This window comes from Xiphophorus maculatus, chromosome 5, assembly GCF_002775205.1.
Source record: "Xiphophorus maculatus strain JP 163 A chromosome 5, X_maculatus-5.0-male, whole genome shotgun sequence".
Classification (NCBI taxonomy): Eukaryota; Metazoa; Chordata; class Actinopteri; order Cyprinodontiformes; family Poeciliidae; genus Xiphophorus; species Xiphophorus maculatus.
The window spans coordinates 11,212,229-11,235,716 of NC_036447.1; the positions used below are offsets into that span (position 1 = coordinate 11,212,229).

A 23,488-nucleotide genomic window follows, 5' to 3' on the forward strand; every position below is an offset into this window, starting at 1 on the left:
TTTCGGTTACAAGTGATCTGAATCAACTGCAACAGACCCGAGAGCTCAACTCATTTAACCCACTGTCTGCTTTCAAAACTTACTAACAAACACCTGCCTAAGAACTGCACATGCTTTTAGCGACTTATCTTACATTTGTCACTATATCTGCAATTCGTTTTAGTCTTTTCTGGTGTAAAATTGTTTGTCCTTTCTTTTGTGGTATGGTCTATATTTTTGTATCTCTCTAATGCTTCCTCTGCGCTAGATCTTTGTTTAAAATGTGAATTGGTTCTCAATGGATCCACCTGGAAGGTTTAACAATAATTTAAAACATTACAAAAATATTTTTACAATCTTGTTTTATGTAGTTCTTGTAAACTTAGTATTGTGCATTATCACATCACTGACCCCCAGATATGGCTTGAATGTTTAGTTGCAATTTTACAGAATTTAAACATCTTTGGAGGAGCAATGTAATGAAAATACATGAAGACAAAAAAACCATTAGATCATACTCGAAGTAGCTTGAGATTTTATGTAATGTTTTTTTTAAGAGGTAAGATTTCACCTCCTGACTTACAACACTGATGTATTTGCAATCATCTATATTTAGACTAACTTTAATTAAAGAGAAGTCAAGGTAATAGCTTTAAAACATTAAAATGAAAAATTATGTCACTGCCTGTTAACTCAGTCTAAGGAATCTGAATTCTCACCTGTTGTTATACGCAGGTGAAGACAGCATTGGATCACTGTGTTTTTCATGGATTTACATCCTGGTATAGCCATGGTGTGCTTATTAGGGTCTAAGGTGAAGAATCAAGAACACCAAAACTAGTGCATGAGTCACATTGCATGGGTTTGTTAGCTGAGATTTATTCATATATTTTCCATCCATTGATATAGATCCCTTTTTTTTTTTTTTGCAAAGAGCTAACGCTCACAAGGAGGGGGACTAAAATGAATTTTAATGCACACACCTCAGCCTCACTGAGAATTTCTGGCTGGTTTCTGGCTATGAATTATAAATAGTGCCTGATAAGTCTCTCTTCCTTAAAAACACAGTTGAGCAAAGCGATAAGGGAAAGAGGTGTGAAATTTATAGAGATACAATGGTGAATGTGTAAAAAATGGACAGAGATCAAAGGCACGGTCCGCTAAACAATCAGTTAGTCACAGCGGAGCGAAGAAAGGTTTCACCCCTCGAGCAAACGCTGTGGAAAACATGAAAAACAGCCTTTCGTGGAGAACCTGCTGATGGAAGTTCATGCACGACATAAAGATCATGCAGACAAGACGGGTGCACGCTCCTGCTGGATCAGCTGGGCCCGCACACACTCAACCCCTAGACACTCACACACACACACACGCCCTGCTCATGCACACACTCGCTCAGTAGGAAGTAGTGAGGGCTAAATGGATTCACTACTCACCTAATTAACTTTTTTTCTGCAAAACATAATTTATAGACTGGAGTGGAGATGTTTTAACACTGGAGCAGAGTTTAGACAAAAAGCAAAAGACAGAGCAAAACAAGATGTGGTGGGGGTCCTTCATGTTTCTTCATGACGACATCCCCCCCATCTAAATTCAAGAGGGATTTATTAAGCCCCCCTTCAGCGGTCCACAAGAACGTAAGCTGGTGTAGGCCTAAGCTACAAGTCTGCCCTCAGGTTGAGCGTGCAGGCGATTTCAGCTTACTGTCCATGTCAGTGTAGGCTGAATGGAAAATAGACTAGAAGCTGCAGCAGAGAGAAGTACAGAGGAAGCATCAAACAAAAACATAAAGAAGAGGTTGAAGCCGTGACAGAGGAGAAGACAAAGGCGATGAGGGAAATGGGAGATTCATTTCTATCTGTTTACATCTGTCTATCGGTCTCTCTACAACCTGCACATGCTGTCGAGAGCCCCGCCAAAGCACACGGTCTGCGAAATCATCAGCCTGCTAATGCCACCTGGTCTCTGTTGCATGTAGGATGGGGCAAAGCAAAGGTGGAACGGCTTCGAGAAATTTGGAGAAACTCAATGTCTGGATGTGCATGAAGGTGGGAGGAGAGCATGCAGATGCAGTGGGGTTTCGATTCTTGGAAATATTTAAGATTGTGTGCGTGAGAGGCAGCGGGAGGAGGAGGCTGGAACAGAAATAATAGCTGCTGATGGAGACGCAGCACAAATTAAGCATGAAATGAGGAGCAACTTGAATGACTTCACATGACCAGCAGTTCAGAAGTCAGCAAGCATCTGAATAAATGTTTGTTCTAATTTATTTTAGGCTACATGGCAAAAACTTTTGCACAAAATGATTTGCAAAAAAACGTTTATAACACACGTCTATAGTTTACTAAATGAAAAGGAGGGACTTAAAGATATAGATAAAAAAGAGGCATAGATTTAAAAAACAACATAAAGGTTTTCACAATGAGATGGATGGATGAGGAGCGTGCGAAAGCGGCGCGAGACCAGATCAAAAGGCACTCGGCGATCAACCTTTTTTCTGAGGCTTCAGTTTAGTGTGCGAGTGCATGTGTGTGTTGATGTGTGTTTTATGTATACGTAAAGCACACACAAATACACACAGACGGACAGATAGACAGACACTAAACGATAGTTAACCTACCTAGAGGTAACATTAAAGAATCCCGCAAGAGTGTGATGCAAAGAAAATGGGTGTGGAGGGACCAAGAGAGAAGGAAAAAAAAACAACAAAAAAAGAGTCATTCATGAGGAGTTTTTAGTTGTCTCTGAAGAAAATTCATCCAACTTCATATCACATCAGAGTTTATAGAGACAGAGAGAGGTGTGAGATGGGAGAGATCGTGAACTGATAAGTGGTATTTAGAGGTAAAATGACAGGAAGTGACAGGGATGGTGGTTTGGTGGAAGGACGTGGGGAAAGAGTGAGGAGGGACAGGGAAAAGGACAAAAATCAAATCAAAACTCCCCTCTCCTTTCTCACATTCATGGATATAAGAAATTATACACCACATAGATGGAGAAGTAGATGAGGAGGCAGATGACAGAGAGGGAGACTATGTGAAAAGATGAAGCACCTCCCAGCACCGCGATGAGGAATAAGAAAAATATAAAACGAAAGAAAAAATTGAATACTCCAAAGCCTTCCGTTTTTGCTCTGTTTAGTGAGGTGAGGAGGAGAAAGGGGGGTCTTTCAGTTTTATCCCCCCTCTCTCTCTCTCTGTGTTTCTCTCTCTCTCTGCAACTGATCAGTCTTCTTCTCCCCCTCAGTCCTCCTCAAAGCGAGATGCCACCTTCCCCTCAGATGAGCCGTAACCTCAGGCTGGCTGCATGATCTTGGCGTCGCTGTGCAGAGAGACAGAGCGTGGAGCTGAAACACACTTCTGACGGGCGTAGCGAGCGGACCACAACTCCAGCTGCACTCTCTTTCGCTCGCCTCCCTCCACTCTGGAGAGAAAGGTGAGAGAGAGAGAGCAGGAAGCCCACTGAGAGGAGGGAGAGAGAGAGCGAGGGATACGTGAAGGATTGTGAATCAAAAAGAGAGTACAGTAAAGATGGGCTGCAGCAACAATTGTGCAGAAAATAGTTTCTTTATAGCGAACGTTGGCTCCCTCTGTTGTTGTGCTGAGCTCAGAGACCAAAATAAAACAGGCAACAGGGAGGCTTTCTGAGAGATTAGTCACTGGCTGCGATGCAGGAAAATAGTGGCGTTATGCAGAATTCAATAACATAACAATTGGTAACAATTAAATGATCTGATATATGCAGATTTATTAACAAAGTTTACTTAGTGTATGACATAAATCTCTTATATTCGCAGTATTAGTGTGTGAGGCAGACACTCTTAAATCTTTTGTTTTTGGTAAATCTTTTAGTTAGACTCAGCTATCAGCTATTCAAACCACCAGGTGGTCATCGCAGATGGCAGTTCACACTGACCCTGGCTCAGTAAATCAGGACAAAGAAAAATAAATGCTACTGAACTGGCTGCCTTATAAACACCTGCCTACAGCGTGTGTCAAGTACCATTGTGCTTAGGTATTTCTGCTTCCAAGCCTGCATTTTCTTTAGAAAAAAGCCAAATTAGAACTAATATGGTGTCAAATACTTTTTCACACCAATCCAGTTAGTTACAGCTAGTTTCTGAAGATAATTAAGTACAGATTATAGGACACACTTAACTCAATAGTGAAATTAAAATTGATGCTAAGATATAAATGGTATGTGCTGTGTAAATAACTTTGAGAGGACATTGGTGTCTAAGATCATTCATAATTACATTAGCCAATAGTTTTATATTTAAGATGAATGATTTCTTATCATAAGGTCATAAGTTAGTAAGTGACTTAAATTATTCACAAACCAGATTTTACTAAGAGCCAAATGTCAAAGTAATGCACAATAAAAATATGAAAATTTACAAAGTTTATTGTCATCATCATAAAAAACTGTATAATAAAAATCATAATATTTATTATGATTATTATTATAGTTATTATTAAACCAACTTGATACTGGTTCCAGGGCTCCCCTCTGTGGTCATTAAAGGCATTTCAGCATCAATGGTAAAACCAAAAATCGAAATGTCACTGAACTGTTTGCAATTAATTTTACTGCTATGCATTTTACTTACTGTCAGCTTACCACAGGCACTTATCATGAAGCATAAAACCATTATCTAACTCACATTTTATAATCAACAGACGCTGACTTTGTTGTCTATTAATTTAGGCTGCATTTCCTGTGGCTCACATTGAACAAGCATCATACTGAACTGAATTGAACAGGACTTGATCTTGTTTGCCTCGTGTCTTCAGATAATGGTTGTTGTGTCTGGGCAATGAATCATTTTCCTTCAGCTGTATGTTCTTTGCAACAATTAGCCTAATAAAAATTTGTCCACTCCTCTGGGTGCATCTACCTCTGAATCCCTTTGGAGATTTTATGTCGACTCTAATCTGAGATTCTGTTCATTTTTGAGGCTGGTAAAATGCATTTAACCTGTCTTGCATAACAGGACATTATTTGTCTTTTTGTCCCTGGACTATATTTTTTGGAGACGCTATTAAAGTTCTTGTAGAAATCGTTTTTATTAGCAGTGATGCTTTAAAGAAATAACAGATTGTCAATTTTGCTTGCAAGCGGTTGTGCAAAAGGACAACATATCAACATTTCTGATGCTCATCACAAACAAATTCAACTTCCTACTGTATGTACTAGTATGGAAATTATCTTTCTTGCAATTAATTGTGACGACTGTTCAGTTCATGCTGTTTAAAGTTTGTTAAAAGTGGCTTAGAGGACGGATGCATAATTTAATATGATGCTTTATCATTACAAATATTTTTAGTTTTGCACAAACAGCAGCACAGCCATTGCTGTTTGCATCTGAGCTGAAAGCATGGAAACCTTGCACTTGTGACAGGGAATGTGGAAAGACTACAATAATAAGATTACGGTATGAATGTCTCCATCCACCCACTTATCTGGGCCCGGGTTGTTGTGGCAACAGGCTGAGTAGAGTATTCTGAACATCCTTCCCTCTGCAGCGATGTTTTCCAGTGCCTAAAAGAGATGCTTAGGCGTTCTGAAGCACGATTATATGTGCTGCCTAATAATGACTTTTGGGGATTCCTGGATTCCAGCAGTTTCTGTGCTTTTTTCCCCCCTGAGCCTTTCTGATGGAAGGAACCCAGGAGGCATCAGAATCAGAACCAGCTCAACTGGATTACAAGAGCAGAAGTGCTTCTTGTCCTATCCTGAAGGCTAAATCCAGTCACTTCCCTGAAAAAACGTATATCCTGCCCTAAGAGAGAGGTTACATCTATTTCTACTTTACTTAAAGTTGACTTTTTACAAAAGCATATCTCTGCATTTCAACTTAATCTACTCTGAACTTTTCCCACTTTCAACTTATTCTCAGGGATCTTCAAGATAGATTTTCATTCCCAACCAATCACATTTCCAATTAGGTTGAAGGTTTAGGGTGCGTTAAGCATGTTAGGAATTATAGAAGCTACAATTTAAACGCAATAAAATCTGAATGTGAACTGCATCCACCACATTCACTGGGATTTTATGTGGTAGACCGACACAAAGCACCACAGCATCATGAAGACTCAGGAATGTTGTGAAGACGTTTGAAGCAGGGCTAGGCTACAAAACAACACCCAAAAATATTTCGCAAAAAAAAAAGCAAGAACGCCTGCATCCGTAACAGAACAAATGCATAAAATTGGGCAAGAAAAGGATTTATTAACTTACAAAACATTCATATTTACCAAGTTAAGCTGAAATGTGAGGCTACACATGATAGCATACTAAGAGCCGTTTGGGAGCCCAGGGAGCCAGCGGGCTTTCTGAAAAGAGCCGAACTTCTCCATTCTGAGCACTACCTCTCTCTGCAACAGCCTAACTACGAAACGCCAAAAACTGTGCTGAGTAGAAAGTGTAACAAGAGAAGAGAAACAGGCAAGTGACGCGTGAAGGAAACACAAGCACCAACATCATCCAGCTGTCTCTCATTTTGTTTTTATTCAACTATGTTGGTATTACATGTCTAACTATATTGGTTCTTCACAAGCCACACTTTATGCTGAAAACAAAATAAAGAAAAATCTCTAAATATAAACGATGCTCTCCTTACCTGAGAAGACACTGCATCATCATCATCCTGCTGCTGGCCTCTGGTCTAATGTCTCCTCTCTGACTTTGCTCTTTCTATTGTGACAATAAAGATTTCATTTAAATATGTGGAAAGCAACAGTGAACACATCTTTAGTACATAAATGAAAGAGGATTGGGTTTATTTCTAGCATAAATATCAAGGAATGCAACATAGGTGAAAACATCAGTATTCTTCTCAAAGGAGGGATAATATTCAAAATCAACTTTTTCTTATCGGTATATTATGTGATAATAGTATTCCCTCAGTTAAAACATTGCATTGGTTCTTTCCTGCATGTTTAAGGAATCCTTAAATCTCTGGTAGCCATTCTACGGTGCCTAAACTCTTGCTCCTACATAGCACCGTTTATTTCCACATAGCTCCTCCTGGGAGCTGCAGTCTAAAAAAACAAGCTTCCACCTCACAGAGCGTGTTAAGCAACAGCTTCACCAGACTAGCACCATCAGCAATAAGCAAATGGTGAAGCTTATCATACAATCTCTGCAATGCTCCTGTTGCAAATAACAAAATGGAAGCATGGTTGTCATGATGTGCTGAAGGAGGAATGTTGGAAAGAGCAGGAGCTTCTTAAAGAAATAGAGCTCAAATTTATTTTAAGTTAAATTTGAAATGCAGCATTTTTATAATAACTGAATGTAGTTGTTAGGTCTACTTGATTGGGATATCAAATTACTCTATGTGCCTGGAAAACACATAATACCACCCAAGCTTATTAACATGATAGCCTACTGGCTAGTCATTCAGCTAACATCATGTGCAGCATTGGTCAACTTACACGGTTTGTTTGAGGGGGTGGAGTGGGGAGACTGCGCAAAGTTTTTTTTCTTTGCCTTTAGCTGGCTCAGGCTGGTTTGCTACCATACAGCCCCACTCAGCAAGTCTCCCGTCGGTGAGTCACGGCTTGCCTGTCCGCTGCACTACGGACAGGCAAGCCCAGTCATTGCCTTTCTGTGCAAATCCGCTCGAAAAACATCGCTTACAGGACACTCTCGGCTTTCTCCCCTTCGTTTGGATTCTCTCCGGTAATTTTCTACCGGACCAATCAGCGAACAGAAGGAGATGTCGTTAACGACTACGTCGATTTTCTGCGCTATTTTAGAATTGTAGTCTGCCTGTAGTTTTAGCAATGGAAGCGGAGGAAGTGAACCGAATTGAAGCCGTTCAGCCCACGGTGGACACGATTCCAAATATTACATTAACATTGACAGCCGCCTCATTCAGCTCTTTGCAATGCGGGATAGTGGTTTACAGCGCAGGCAACTTCCGGTATGCTTTCGTAGCGCCGAACTGGCGCATTACATACGTCACGAATGAACGTTAGCGATTGGGTAAAATTTTAAACTTTCAAAACAGGCCACACCTCCAGGAAGCAATGGTTTCTCAATAGTTTATAACCCCAGACCGTCTGTACGAAGCTGATAGCGTAGACAAGGGGCTGTTTTTTATCAGGCTACCACGTAACGGACTAATTGGTAATTATTGAGCGTTTACATTATCATCTACCACCCGCAGTGCACCACCTCCATCCGGCAAGATTAGAGCCAGTGATATGGCACGTGCGCTCATATGTTTAAATACGACTCAATAAAACACTTTACCGCATGTTAACGAATTCAGTTGTTGCAACAACAAAAAAGTGCGGGGAACAGAGGGCACAACTGCCACGCCTGTTACAACTATATCTTCAGCTCAAATTCCAGGGCCAGTGCTGCAGGGTAGTGATGGTGAGATGAAGCCTCATGAGGCATTGAACCACTTAAGCCAACTGGTTCGAGAAAGGGTTCATTTCTTGAAGCTTCATGTGCACACGAAACCACCTACTGGCCAGGTGTATAATCACAGCCAGCTGTATCTTAACACGTGTGATGCATTGAATTTTTGTCTATTATGGCACTTGGGAATGACTTCACAAAAGGTGTAGGACGAAATCATTTGTCTACATAAATTATGTATACACATATGTGTATAGTAAAATATTGTTTGAATGTATTCTCTGTGTGTAATTATTCCCAAAATAGTAGTGTCATGTGATATGGCATGTTGTGTAATAAAGTTTTTCTGTAGAAAAATGGCATGGGCTTAATAAGGCAGAGGACAGAGAAAGTGCTTGTGGAACTAGGGAGGGGGTAGAGAATAGGCTAATGCTTGTGTAACTTGAATGATTTCATGCATTTTTATTAAGAAACAACAATTTCTCCACAGTTTTTGGTTTCAAACGATTTCTCTTTTTTGACACTACATGGATGAGGTGTTATTATTGTATCCCAACTCCTTGGAGCACAATAAACACCTCACCTTTACAGAAAATAAGAAACGGTGAAAAATACAGTTCCTCATAAGCAAACCTAATGCATCTGCAAATGTTCAGTTCACCTTACCTTGTTAGGGCTTATCAAATCAAAATGTTCCCACATAGGAGAAATCCTCCTCTTTCTCACCGGCTCCATCCTACTCCTATCCTGTCCTCACGCTCCAAAATCTCCTTTCTATCTATCTATCTATCTAATCTGTCCTAAACTCTCCAAACACCAAACTAACTGTCTCAAACTAAATAACCACTATCCAAACTCTGCTATCCAAACTATCAAAACTCTATCCACTCTCTCAACTGACTGCAACTCGCCTACAACAACCCACATTTTGAATGGAGCCTGTGGGGTTTCTAAAGCTGTCAAACCCCGCGCCAAACTCTGAGCCACTTCCCGAAACAGTCACGTGGTACAGCCGGGCAGCGAGGCTTCGGACGTCATCGTTTTCGGCTCCTCCCCTAAATGAAGCAAGCTTCGATACGCGCTTTACGGAAACGCCCCCTCCATTACTCGACACACGCCTCGAAGCCTCGGCACATCACGTAACATCACTACTGCAGGGGCACTGGGCTCTGTTGGGCCCTCTAAACTAAGAGTATGAATCATATCACTATGATCTCTGTAGGGCACTGTTGCAGATTACAAACCAGAAATCACAATATAGAGACCAAACTTTAATAAAACTTTTTATTATGTTTTTCAAAGTCTGGTTGCCAGACAGAACTTAAAAAAATTATTCTGTTTCTACCACACAATTATACGTATTTGTGCAATTGAGTTGAACAATGAACAATCTTGTCACCTGTCATGAAGAAATGAAAGAGGAAAAAAAAAACAGAACAGTCTTGGTCTGAGTTGCAGGAGTGAACATAAATATCTGACCTGGCAGAGGGCAAAAAATAATACGGTCTTTTACACAACAGCTTAGATCACAAAAGAATACATCACATACAGGGGAATCAGACAGCCAGCAGTTTGCTAGTTCATTTATCCGAGTCCAGTTTTTTTTATGGAGACATATTTACAGATACTGTCTGTTCAGCTTACAATATATGAAATCTTAAAACAAAACAGAAAAAAAAGAAATCAAAAGTAGAAGCTGAAAAAAATGTCTTTATTTTGTATTGGTTTAGCTTGAACTGGAACTGATAACATTTGTGCATTGAGGTTCACAGCAAGAACCGTAGCGCCCATAAATGTCTTTGGCTCGAACTGCAAAATAGTACGTGGAGCCGGACTGGAACTGGGTCAGTGTGCAAGCCATGGGCAGAGGAAGGGCGTTCACTTCCCCTATCTTCTTCCAGTGCTGGTGAGCCGTACTGCTACTGGAGTTGTCTTGATGGAAGGCATAGAGGTGATAGCTGTCCACAGTCGCACAGGTGCGATCAGTTTCTGCAACGCTCCAGGACAGCACGATACCGGTCTGACCCGGCACTAACTTTAGCTGAAGTTGCTGGGGGGGTGACGTCTGCTCCGCCTCTGGGGGCAAACGCTGAGGAGCGGGAGCGGGAGGGAGAGGAGGGAGCGCCGAGCTGGGGCCACGGGGCATTGTAGTGGTTACTGTGCGGGACTTCAAGGATTCCTTCACAAGAGAGCAATGAGAAGAGTGGTTGTAATTTCAAAAAGCAAACAAATGCCTTCATAAATGAATAAATATTACAGTGAGTTTCTTTCATGCTTTCCACTAATCCCAAACACCTCTTAATACATAATTACTGAGAAAATGTGAATCGCAGTACTTCTAATTAATGGCTCAACCTATCTTATACAGTAATAACTGCTTTAGAGTGGAAGAAAGTACAGCATTATAAATACATCTGAATCAAATATATTAAGGAAGCTTCATATATTCACCTGTGGGGGGCGGTGATGCACCGTTATCTGGGGATTGCTTGTTGAGTTCTGATTGGTTTTTGGGGATGATCTTGGTCCTGTACCTGTGAAACGGTAATAAACATAAATTATATCATAGGCATCAATTAAATACCACAAAAACAAAGTATAAATGTGAATTTATTAAATATTTCAAATTTTAATGGTTTGGGCCAGTCAGTTACTCTTGTAAACCCTTAAAAACTGGTTTGCATACAGAACTGGCCACATTTACTGGTGCCCCTGTTGAAGTATTACTGCAGCGGAATGAAAACTAAAAATGAATTTTCATTTGCGCATATGTATTAACCGAGATTTGTTTTAAGAATGCATTGCTTTGTGGGATTGCTGGGTGGCTCAGTTGGTAGAGCGGGCAAAATATGTGCAGAGGTTATAGTCCTGTTTATCCCAGGCTCAGGTCACTGATAGATTAAAATATATATATATATTGGCAAGAGGAGTCAAGAGAAGAAAAGAGAATCTGGGACTCTGGATTATCTTGACTAGAGAAATTATGCAAACAGTAATAGTTAACACAAAAGCCTCGAGCAGTCATTTTAATCTCAGTTTGTTGACCTTGTAAGTTTACTACTAAAATAATAAATGTTTTTTCAAACTGAAATAACCCCAAAACAGACTTTTCATTCAATAGACAAAGTTTAATTGAGCATTAAGCTTTTACTTGCATCGATCATCAACATTCACCTACTACAAGCAATTTTTGTTGACTTATCAAAAATCTAAACAAAATGATACATACTGCAAAGATATTTGTAAACAGTAAACATTTGAAAAGTATGAAATAAAGTGGCAGATCACAAATTTGATGTCAAAAGTAGAAAAAGAACAATGAACACAAGAACTATGTACACTATTTACAATGAAGCTAATGAAATCATTTATCATTCACAGAGAGAGCAGATCACCACTGTTCGCCTGGCGCAACTCCCACACACGGATTTAAAGCATTTGCTACAAATGTTAGCGGTTTTATTTTTACTGCAGTATTTCTGCACTTGGCACTGCTTCCTTCTAAGGCTTTTGGACACTTTTAAGTCCAAAAGTCTAAGACTTTCACTTTGCTCAACCCTCTTTGGGTTTCGTCTCGCCTCTATAAACTCTGCACAAAGCTCCTCCCCTAGCTGCTGCAGAAACCTGCGCCGTGGGATCTGGATGCCAGTGCACTGCTGGAACAGAATGTGAGCATTTATTCCCGCAAGGTCCAGTATGTTGTAAAACACAGCAACATACCATCTCTGTGTACCACGCTTTACTGAGTATTTCCTTGCCATGTGATCCAGAATGTCCTCACCGTATTTTGTGTTTTTGTCATATTGCACAGACTCTGGTTTTGCCTTCAGCCCATCAATAAAATCCGGGTTCACAGTACTGAGACTACAGGCACTTCTGCGGATCTTCCTGGGCTCCAAGATGGTAGCCAGTTTTAGAGAGGTGAAGAAACCATCGGTGTTGATGTTTCTTCCCTTCCCCATGAATGGCTCCAACAGATTCACAGCTACTTCCTCGTCAAGAAGCATTTCCTCCTCTCCCAGATAAGCATGTATTTTGACTCGACGTCCACTGCCAGCCAAAATTTGATTCCAAATTTACAAGGCTTGTTTGCCATGTACTTTATAAATTTACACTTGGCCTTGGTGGGGAAAAGCTGCTCTTCAATGATGATGTTGGCATCGGGATTGTAACAAGCAATACAATTCTTCACAAACATGTTCCAGGTAGCTGAGATCCTGTCTTTCATCAGTCGTGAACATTGATTTTTATTCTGATTGAAACGGAGAAACCTCATAATGTCTTTGAACCTGTCTCTGGACATTGTTTCCCTGAAAAACATGAAGCCCCATTTCTCTGACCAGGGACTGCCCAAGTCCATATATTTTGTTCCCTTAGCTCCACGGATATACAGGATGCCGATAAAGGCTTTCAGTTCAGACATAGTCATGTCCCACAATCTGTTACTTAGATGTTGATGAGCTTCAGTCACAGTACACGTCCTATGTGCTTTAGCATGCTTGGGTCAATAATGCACAGGAAAGCAGTGAGCGCACTATTGATGCTGTGCTTTGCGTAGAGAGTGGGGCCAGTGGCTTCACTGAGGACAATTTCACTCTTCCAATTCCCTGGATGCTCAGCAGTCCACACAGACTCCTCCTTCATATTGTCCACCTTCAGCACCGCCAGTAGGCTGGCTTTCGTGTTGGCATCAGGTGTGGAAGCTGGTTCAGTATGCCCTATGATGAAAGTAAATTGGCAATAAATAAGGTTGCCATGCGAAATTCCAGCCTACGCTATAGCATTATCATGATTCATCAACCTGATGATTTAGCCAACAAAGTGCCTGCAATTAACCCAGCTTAGGAAAGCTCACCTGACATCTCAGCTTTTATAATGGCCTTTGTGGTATGGCCAGAAAAGATTATTGGTCTCCTTTTGCTTGAGTCGTCCTCTGAATCAATCTCTGAAGATGAGGAGTTTTCATCCACCCAGGAATCGTTGATATCGTCAGATTCCTCCTCCAGGTCAGATTGTCCATCAGAATTGTAGCTGTCCATGTACAGTCTTTCCAACACCATTTCTATGGTCATATTTCTTTTATCAGTCCCTCCTGGATTTTCCGATTGTTTTTGTGTTCATAAATTACAGATTTTGTACTGCGACTTTAGAAATATTTGCAAGAAATTTTGTGATATTTTTCCTCAAACATCTTGTAAAATCTTCATTTCGATGTAGTTACAAAAAAATACAAAGAAATGTGTATTCTTTAAAAAATTTAATTGCTTGATTTTTGTTATCCGCAATAAAGCAGACTATACCATTACATCAAATTAAGCTGAAGCAGCAGTGTATTAGAAGCAAAAAATACTGCCACCTGCAGGTGGGAGTTAGCAGTAACTTGAACCCAATGTTGTCCATGCTTCTTTCTCTCCTCTACTTTCATCTCCTTCTTTCCCTTTAAACTTTTTCTGCACCTTTCTCAATTTCTTGTCTGCATCCATGTCCATTATATTTAAAACAAACCCAAAGAAATGACACAAAGAACAATGATTTAGGCCATTTCTGCAAAAAATGCAGTGATGTGTTGATTTTGTTTTCTGGATTGCTGAATTGTAAAAAACTGGAGGGACTGTTTTATACCTTTGTATAATTTTCTATCTTCTTTTATAGTTTCAGACATAAAAGAAACAAAAAATTAGAAGAACACCGCTGGAGATGCTCTTTGACAGACGGCTGTCATATTTCCCACCTTCTATTTTTATCTTTCCCAGATAAATCAAAATATACCAGTGCAAAATGGCCGACGGTGGCCAAAACGGGTAGAAACGATTGTATTTCATTTGTCTTTTGCACACTAAATATGAAATCCATTTAATTCTGAATATTTACATAACTTTTCAGAAACATCAGAAGGATTTGTATGCTTTGCTTTGATAAAGTAATTAAACATGCAAATTGAAAAGCAGTCAAAAGCACCGTCACAGCCTTTCTAGAGTTAAAGATTCCTCTGTCTGTTCACGTTACCCTTAATTTTACAGAAATGAGGATTAACAACACATTACCAGAGTAGCAGATGGTGGATTTTTCACAGATGTTGTAACCACAATAAAAGATTAACTTCTTTGAAGGCTTTTCACTCATGTTAATCATAGGTGAGAAAAATTGGGGCCGGCATTGTTAAGTTTTAAAATAGAAAATAAATTTATGCTCATTGTAATTTGTTGCTTACTGTTGGGAATGCTGATGACTGGGTTAGGTCGGGGGCCAGAGGAGGGCGTTGCACCTTGGGCAGTCTTCACTCCTGTCACTGAATAACACAGGAGGCATGATAGTTGAATCAATGAAAAAACAAAAATGATTCCAAATCAGTTTTTAAATGAGAAAAACGCTCCTTTGTACCTTGTACATCGTCATCATCCTCGGTGAGGTCAATGACGGAGCCTTTAGGTCTTGCTGGAGGGGGAGGTGCAGCTGCTTTAGATGGAGTGGGTACAGAAGCTTGGTTGTCTAAGTAGAATAGAACATTGCTGATGAAGATGTGTAATTAAGAGAAGAGGAAGTGAGCATTGTCCCACTAATCTTACAATTTCCTCACCTGTCTTGGATGTGAGAGACGTCCCTTGTGGTGTTCCTGGTGCAGTGGAGCCCGTCGCTGCTGGCCCTGAGGTTGCAGGTGACGAGGCTGAAGACACAGCGCCAGCCACAGACACAGACTGAGCCGGGGCTCTGACGGTGGTCACAGACACCCCGGCGTTGGGTGTGGTTATTCTTCCCGCTCCACCTTGATACACGGCTCGGGCTAGGGAGATTTGCGTTGTGGCTACCTGCCCGGAAGAAGCCTGCAGAGTGGGAAGGGCGGCAGCTGTAGAGGTGGGGGCTGATGCTGTGTTAGCTGCAGGAGAAGGCTTGAGGATGAAGGTGGTGGTGGACGGAGTGGTTTTGGCCTTGTTCAGGGAAGTGGCTGCAGCCAAAGAGGAAACGGGGAAGTTGACAAGAGTTCCTGTTTGGCCGTTGACCGACAGAGGCAGCTGGATGACCAGCGGCTGGCCTGCAGTCACCATGCCGCTCCCAGGTGTTGTTTTCAGCACCAGAGTGCCCGGTTGGCTTTGAGTGGTGATGCCTGTTGCCAAAGTGGAGGCAGAGCTGGAGGTGATCAGCTGCAGGATTGAGCCCTGTGGGACTAGGGTGGTGGTGGTGGTGGAAGCTGGGGCTAGGGCTGAGGCGGAAGCTGTGGGCGCTGTAGAAACCGTCAGAGGAGCAGCGATTGGAACCACTGCATTGACAAATTAGAAAAAATCAAGCGGATGAGTAAAAAAGAGCCATGGAAACTTTGATATACCCTGTAATTTGGTTATTTTGTTAATCCTTAACACATTCATTTTGTCAACCACAAACTTCAACCCAGGGCACTGCAGTGCATCATTCTGAAGTTGAATCAAAGTGTTTCATGGTTTTTAAAATGCTTTGCAAATTAAAATCTATAGTGTAGTGCCCCTAAGCAACATAGAAGATATGTCAGGAAGAAAGTTGTGTAGGGGTTTTAATCGAGGGTTGCTGTTTAATCTATAGAGAATGCCCACAAGTGTCACGTCACAGTGCATTCTGGGAATCGGTTGCTCCACGTCAGCTTTGTTAAAGCCAATTCTATACGAAGTAGTTTAACAAACAGTAAACTAGTGATCCTGACTTGCTCACATAGTTTGTGTAGTACAAACACGTACAAAAAACATGCACTCAGTACATAAACTCATGGATGTTTTCTGTGCAGCAGTTTGTCTAACTTCAGATCTTGTGGAGTTTCAGAACACATCTAAGGAGTGACTTGGCCAAAAGTCAGCAAAGTGGAATATTTTGAAAAAGAATGCAATTTCCTCACCACAACTTCAAAGTAGCATAGTGATTGGAACCAGTGCAGCTAACAACATGTTATATAAAGTGAATGCTGCGCAAACTCCCCCAAAAATTAAGACATTTTATGTGTACTTTGTGTACTTTGTCTCTGGTATTTAACTAACTCTACATGGGGTGCTGAATACAAATGTGCCATACTTTTCAGATCCATCCTTCCACTTCCACTTCATAATTTTAAGGTTGGAACTGAACAAAATAAGGTCAAGTTGAAGTTATGTGAATAATTTTAAAATGTTTTACTTACCAGCGGTGCTGGATGAACCAACAGCTGCTGTAGTCTGCTTGACTTCAACAGAGGTCCGGACTGGCCTGTTCAGAAAGATTGCTCATGCTTAGGATTAAGAAGCCAAGTATGTCCACTGACAGGATGACGACTAACTGTGTGCTGGTGGGGACAAATAATTTTATTCACAGTCATCTTTTCATATCTTGCAGATAGACTCCAGCTCACAGGCAAAGTTCAGGTTTAATTCTACATTACAGCATCAGGTGTTTTTTCAAATGATGTAAAGCCACCAGGAGTCCGTGTCAACATGTTAGTGATTCGTCTAAATAAAGTGTTTTATGTGCTCTAGGTTGATCATTGACAATTGTCCCAGAATGTTTTCGCTTCACTGTGTCAAAAGAGCAAAGGAGTACTGTCGTCATATTCGCGAAAAAAATCTGGTCTCCTCTTTACTCTGAGTATTTCATTGATGGCGTCTCGGATCTCTCTCCACCTGTCAGTGGACAGGAACGGAAAACGACGGTCGATGTACATCCTTATTGTCCTCCTCAGGTTTCTGGGCAGAGCCTCCTTGCCCATCAGTCCAACATAATTGACCTTTGCAACCCAGTCACAGTAGACGTCATATGGCACCAAGTACCGGAATATGTAGGACGCATAGCGGTCGGGTCTGGGATTCCCTGAGCTTCTCTGGCAGTTGTGATAAAGTACTCTCTCCAACTGAGACGAAATTGTGCGGAGCTTTACATCAGCTCTGCATCTTCCCTCACTGTGTTCTGCCAGCATTCTTGCCATGGCGGTATGGCGTGCCATGTCTGGCTCCTTCTCCTCCTTAATTTCCAGCTCTTCTTTCTCCTTCTTGACAGGCAGTGCAGGAGTCCTGCCAAGAGAGGGCGCCCCTCCCTCTCTGGGCGCCTCAACTGTCTGCCCACGGAGCACGCTGTTGGGAGGAGAGGTGCAGTTTTAACTACACTCTGCACTGCCTGAAGAAACGCTCAGGTTATCACATTGCAGAACGTCACAAGACTCAGGACAAAAGGTGCAAAACACCCGGGCATGGGGTGTGTGTTTATTCCTAGCAAGTACTAGGAAGTGCTCTAAAGCTGATCCTGACAGGAAAGGAGGATTTAATTTTTCTGTCCATTAGCTTTATGTTCACTTTTACTGGTTACACTTAGCAACCCGGGACAATGTCATCGGATGGCGCTCTGCACGGTCTCCTGTGTAGTACTGGCTTCAGTCCGGTATTGTCACGTTCTTACAAAAGCCAAATTCTAGTCACACAAAATATCACAGACAATGTATATGTACAAAACACAGCTGCTGCGGAAATATTCAGTCACATGATGATAAAGGCTTGAAAATGTGAGTTTGCTGTCGACTTGTAAAAATAACCGTTATAAATTTGAGAAGCTACATTCGTTTTGTAAATTAACAGCAGCTACACTTGGTGAGCAGGTACTTACCGCTGAACTTGGGAGTTGTTTGTTACAGTTGCAGCCTTGGCAGCAGCAGTAGCAGCGGCGGCAGCAGTAGCAGCAGCAAATGCCTGTGGAAATCAAACAGTTATCTTTTAGGTCAGACCTAGAAATTTTAGATGCTCTGCTGATAGGTTGAGGTAACAAGAACGTTTTGAAGTTCATTCAAAAGCTGATTTTTTTTAAGTTAATTTTGTGGGAAAGACTGGAATTTGAATGACAAATTCCTTTTGTGGCCCTGAATTGTTTTGTTCAATGTCACACCCTAGTAACACCTCAGGCTTCAAAGGACTAAAAAGTAGCTATGAAGAATAAAGGAAGCAAAACCAAACAAATGTAAGACATACTAAAAAAAAACTAGCTATAGTTAGTAAAGCATGGCATCAAAGGTTGGTTACTTAAGTGCTGAGTCACAAACCAGAAGTGAGTCTAAGTTGGCAAAGAAGAAAAAAAAACAAAAAAAACCACACAAATTACTAGGAGTGCACTGATTTCAGTTTTCTGGCCGAATGCTGATCTTTGAAAAGCCTGACTTGCCGATTCTGATTTTGCCTGATATTAAATTTTCTTGTCTAAAATGTTGCTAAAGATAGCAAAAAAGTTGCTGAGTTGGGGTGACTATTTACTGAAGGCGTGCAGGCATGACCTAATGGGCCGGTGTATCAGTCATACCTCTCTCAAGGGAGAGCAGAAGAGGACAGTGGTTGATTTTTAGACCTTTGCCGAAATGGATAAGATCAGCATCACATGTAAGCATCGACCAATCACTGATCTCCCAAGATTAAGGAAATCGGCTGGCCAATAAATCGGTGCACCCCTACAAATGACCAAATCTCAAATTACAGTGGCAACCACAAGATTTATGGATGAATGTAGAGTAAATAAGTTAAGTATTCTTCCCACATTAATTGTTGGCTAATATATTCTTAGTGCTATGAACTTGCATTTTATTTCCTAATGTGTAGGTGGGCAGAATCTCAAAGTAGGAGTTGCTCACTGAACACAAATGATGTCACCCAAAATGTCAACAGCAGGAAGCACAGATGAAAAAAGAAGAAAATGGGCATGTACTGCAAATAATATCGCAATATTTAATATTATCGCTGTTACAAGATGTTCTAATATTGTGCAGCCTAAATACCAAATGATATTTAACTAGTTGGCGACAAAAGACATATGATGGTAATTATGAATTTCGTTGCCCTTGTGACAATGACAATAAAGATTTATCTTATCTTATCTTATCTATGATACACAAGATGAGTTGGAAGTAGCAACACTACAATTTTCTAATATTGTCCAGCCATATTTTAATTATTTATTAACTCAAAGGGGTTCTACTTGGGGAGAATGTTCTAACAGCCTTAATGTAGCAGTTTTCTTCCTACTTTTGGGAGAATTTGATTAAAATCCTATTTACAGGTTATATAGCAACATTTTTGGAACAGCAGTGTTCATCCAGCCCCTTATAACAATCAATTGCTCATGTTGCCATTTGAAAAAAAAACAATAATTACACAGACCGTGTCTTATGGCATGATCTCACTACAACTTTAAATATGTCAACCATATTTAAAGTTGACATACTTTAAATATGTCAACTTTAAAGTATGACAAACAATCATACAAATACAAAACAATAAGGCAGAAAATCCCATCTCACCTCCTGTTTTCTTTTGTTTTCTGACACCTGATTTGCTTCTCCAAACTTTTTGGCCAGTCGAGCGATCTTGCTCTTAAAGAAATAAATAAAAAAGTTCAATTTCTTACGGTGTTACAAGGCTGTAGATTTTCTTCAAGCGGAAGACTTCCCGTTTACTTACTTGGAGTGAGTTGATGGCAGTTTGGTGTTTAGTGGCACAGTCGATTTTGTCTACTCTGTCCTTTAACTCCTGGAAATGTTTGTCAAAGATTGTCAGCTCCAAGATCTTCAGACGCTCATTCACAAGCTGTTGGATGATCTGAGAAAGGAAATAAATAATCTGTAAGCTTATTTGTCATGAACATGAGAAATATTTTTGCCAGCCCAAGAGATGCAGAAAACAAACCTTTTCCAGTTTTTGCTGGCTGCCAGCTTTTGCTGTGATTTTGAGCTCCAATTGGGCCTCCAGCTCCTCGTGTTCAATCTTGGGCCTCTTCCCTTCTCTCTTCACAGTCACTGCATCGTTTTCATTTCCCTCTGATAAAGTGCGCTTCAGTCCCGAGTTTGAGCTCTTCTGCCCTTGATCTGTGAGTGAAACAAAGACACACTGGTAATGACCCTGTTTGGCTCAGTTGTTGTTCTACATCCAAACCGTAGATGCAAAGCTAGTTGAAACATACCCCCCAAAAAATGAAGCCAAACTTTGCAGCAAAATATTTTGAAAAAAAAACTTTGAAAACCAAATCTTTCACTTCACAAACATGCAACACACGCACAAAAATAACTTTTGCAAGGCATGCTTGTCCCAGAATGTTATTTGTTTAAGGTGACACTTATGGCAGTTTTACTTCAGATCTATTTGTCTTATATGGGAGGAATAAAAGGAGCTGTTATGATTTGCTGTTCTATACCTGTGTTACAAGGTGGGGTGGATGATGGTCGAGTTGGTCCTTTCTCTTGTCCAGCATCACCTTCTTCCTTTTTGAACTCCACTTTCACTGAGTTCACCTCCATTTTTTTCTCCTCATTTGAGTCTTTCTCAACAGAGGTTTTGTTACTGTCTTCCTCTTTGCTTTCAGCTGTTGGTCGTTTGTCCTCACCAGACGCAGGGGGATGTGTTGAAGAATCGGAGGGTGCCTCACTGGGGGAAGGAGGTTTTTCATGTTTCGCTGTGGACGAGGATTCCTCAGAATCTATATTTGCTGAGTCGTTTTCTTCGTCCATTGGTTCTATACATTCAGACAGTGCAGATGGTTCAGGAGAGCGTTTGTCAGAGTCCTTTTCCTCAACTGGTTCCTCTGGTGCAGCCATTTTCTCCTGAATGAGAATATGAACAATGAATGAATTCAATATATTAATGGTTAAATTTAAAGTCACCATTAAATTTAGCTAAATATTTGATAAAGTGTTTTAAATGTCAATGACTTCAGAGCATTTACCTCTGTTTCATCTACTGGAATCACATCAGTGTCTTCCTTCTCTTGCTCCCTATGTTCTGCAGACACCGGTGCTTCAGACTTGCTTTGTGGGGACGGTGAAGAGCTTCTCTTCTCTTCATTGTCCATCTTCTTTGCATCGTGGGGTTCTGAGGGTGGTAGCGACGACTGAGACATAGCTTCTTCCTGCGGGTTGGGACTTTGGGAAGAGCCCGGGGAAGGTGACAGATTCAGGGACAGAAAGGGCGCCGGCGAACTCAGGGATCCAGGAGTGGCGGGGGAAGCCGCCTGAGGAGAGTTGGGGTCAGAGGAACTGTTTTGCTCCTTGTCGCCAACCTTTTGCCCGTCTTCCTTATGCGTGCCATTCACCAGCGGCGGTGGGGACGGGCCGGACAGACCCGGAGCAGAGTTCAGTAAAGTGCTGTGAAGGCTTTCCAGTTGCAGACGATCACTAATCTTCATGGTTTTCCTGGCACGAAAAATTTTCTTTTTTTCCTCTGTCACAACTTCCATTTCTTCCTGTAAGGTGACAAGAATAGATCAGAGGCTGGACCAGTCAGTTCCGCCCAGGAGTCTGTACGCTACGCCCTGACAGCTGTAGAGCCTGATCCAAAACACTAGAGGTCACTGTGGAGCTCTTCTACCTTCTTGTTTGCTCTTTTCTAGAGGGTTCCTTCACAGCTCTGAGAACCAGTCAGTTCGGAATAAACAAACAGTATTCAGCAGATGATTTCTCAGTTTTCAAGTAAAATCAGGCAGATTCTTAAAATCTGATCCACACTGTCACTGTTTTAGAGACAGAACCAAAAGTAGCATCTCAGTAAGTAAGAGCCTGTTTTTTGAGTCTATCAACAAAAAAAAAGAAAAAATAAGTCTAAAATCCTAATTTTGTTTGGATTGGGCTATCAACTTCCTGTTTACCTAAGCCCGGATCCAGGAGTTGAAACAGCAGCTGTAGCCCAGGCTTCCTTCCATCCCCCCCTTCAGCTATTGGTGGAATCCTCAGCCAATCAGAGCGGACTAACTGGGGCAGTCCTTGCAGCAGCAGAGGTTATGCAAAACATGGAAGGCTTTCCGTACAAGGTTTTTGTTTCCCCACACACGGTACAACGAAGGCTAGTTGTAGAATTGCTCTAAATCTCCATATTTAGAGCCTATATAACAGAGCTCTTTTTTTCATTAGATTTACATTCAAATATATGTGATGAAGGAAATTCCTGCAAAAATAGCAATACTAACAAAATAAATTAGATTTTTAATCTGGGACTCACCTTCAAACCAAAAGGTTCTTGGTCATGGATTTAACACCAGCTTTGTCGACAACCTGAACAGCAAAAAAAAAAGATTCTTTAAGTGATTTTCTTAGCAACAAACATATCAAACAAATTAGAATGTAAGCCTAAATTTAGCTCCGCTGAATAAAATTATCCATCAGGATCCTAAAGAGATGTATTAAAGTATTTAGAGCTTCTAACAACGTAGCACACAGATAAAGGTCAATACAACATCTATATAAAGTGTTGTTCTGCTGAGATGCAGCAAAGAGATGCTTTAAAAACAAAAAACATTTTATTAATAATGACCAACTTTCTTATTTGGTCAAACACCAGACAAGGCTTATCTCTATGTTGAGAGTTGAGACATAATCATCAAATGCTGACTTTTCTTCCCGTATTTAAAAAATCAAAAAACTGCGTTCAATGCGATGGAATCAACAGCAGAGCTAAAGGTTTCTGTTGTCTTCGGGGCGGGAATAAGGTTTAAAAGCTGGCTCTGTTGATCATTTTCTGTGTAAAGTTGGTTAGCTTTACCGTTTCTGCATTGCTGATCTGTAGGACTGCAGCAGACTCGGTCATGTGACGCCGCTACAGTCAAACAATGTTTGATTTAGCCTTCTGCACCTTTGCAGGCAGCTCTATGTATGTGGAAAAGTACTAGGACTGAGTGTATACTTTACACTGTAAAGCACCAGCGCAGGATGCTGGCGCACACGCTCAACACCCTAAACCATCTCTGCTCTGTTCTCCCACTGGAAGCATACTCCTTGCAATGATTATAAAATCTTTGCCTCAAAAATGAGGCATTTTTTTGTTGCTTAAGACAATAACAATGTTTAAGACAAAAAATAATCAGCCTTTAAGAAATGCAGCGATGTAAAATAGCAAGAATGATCAATGTTCCACTTCACATTCCAATCTGATTGCAGACTGCGCAGAGCGTATTGTCTCCCCTCCCCCATCCTACGGCCTCAATAACCGAGCCTGGATTCAGTGCAAAAACTCAAAATGGCTGCCAGCTCTGCTGTTCGTTGTTAAGCTGAAATCTGTAGCTAGCTGAAAAAGGACTCTGTCAGATGGATTGGGTTGCAGCGTAGCCGTGTATAATAAGGTTTCCTTGCTGAGCAGAAGGGATCAGCAACCAGAAAGAAAACAACTGAAATATAATTTTTCAAAACATT

At 41.0% G+C, this 23,488-nt stretch overlaps 2 protein-coding genes across 11 annotated transcripts in view; both read right to left on the bottom strand.

The window, feature by feature from the left end:
• The window catches only part of LOC102235843 (glutamate receptor ionotropic, NMDA 2B-like), a 120,478-nt gene extending 117,069 nt beyond the window's left edge, over nucleotides 1-3,409 (bottom strand). For 3 of the 8 annotated variants that reach the window (XM_023333958.1, XM_023333959.1, XM_023333954.1), the window contains exon 1: nucleotides 1,416-3,409. The gene's annotated coding sequence lies outside the window, so the exon portion shown is untranslated. Of the gene's footprint in view, nucleotides 1-698; nucleotides 781-1,415 lie in introns of those variants that run through there. The other 5 variants (XM_023333956.1, XM_005809074.2, XM_023333955.1 and 2 more) reach the window with 5 other exon arrangements.
• A 6,212-nt stretch (nucleotides 3,410-9,621) lies between these two features.
• Nucleotides 9,622-23,488, bottom strand: part of atf7ip (activating transcription factor 7 interacting protein) — a 32,237-nt gene continuing 18,370 nt past the window's right edge. For all 3 annotated transcript variants that reach the window (XM_023333917.1, XM_014472514.2, XM_023333919.1), the window contains exons 2-14: nucleotides 22,302-22,354; nucleotides 21,034-21,549; nucleotides 20,506-20,911; nucleotides 20,001-20,179; nucleotides 19,776-19,913; nucleotides 19,616-19,687; nucleotides 17,941-18,023; nucleotides 16,493-16,557; nucleotides 14,933-15,610; nucleotides 14,737-14,844; nucleotides 14,567-14,644; nucleotides 10,807-10,889; nucleotides 9,622-10,534 (exon numbers count right to left, since the gene is read on the bottom strand). In XM_023333917.1, coding sequence (XP_023189685.1) covers nucleotides 10,082-10,534; nucleotides 10,807-10,889; nucleotides 14,567-14,644; nucleotides 14,737-14,844; nucleotides 14,933-15,610; nucleotides 16,493-16,557; nucleotides 17,941-18,023; nucleotides 19,616-19,687; nucleotides 19,776-19,913; nucleotides 20,001-20,179; nucleotides 20,506-20,911; nucleotides 21,034-21,543 — 2,853 coding nt within the window. In that variant the 5' untranslated portion in view covers nucleotides 21,544-21,549; nucleotides 22,302-22,354 and the 3' untranslated portion in view covers nucleotides 9,622-10,081. The remainder of the gene's footprint in view (nucleotides 10,535-10,806; nucleotides 10,890-14,566; nucleotides 14,645-14,736; nucleotides 14,845-14,932; nucleotides 15,611-16,492; nucleotides 16,558-17,940; nucleotides 18,024-19,615; nucleotides 19,688-19,775; nucleotides 19,914-20,000; nucleotides 20,180-20,505; nucleotides 20,912-21,033; nucleotides 21,550-22,301; nucleotides 22,355-23,488) is intronic.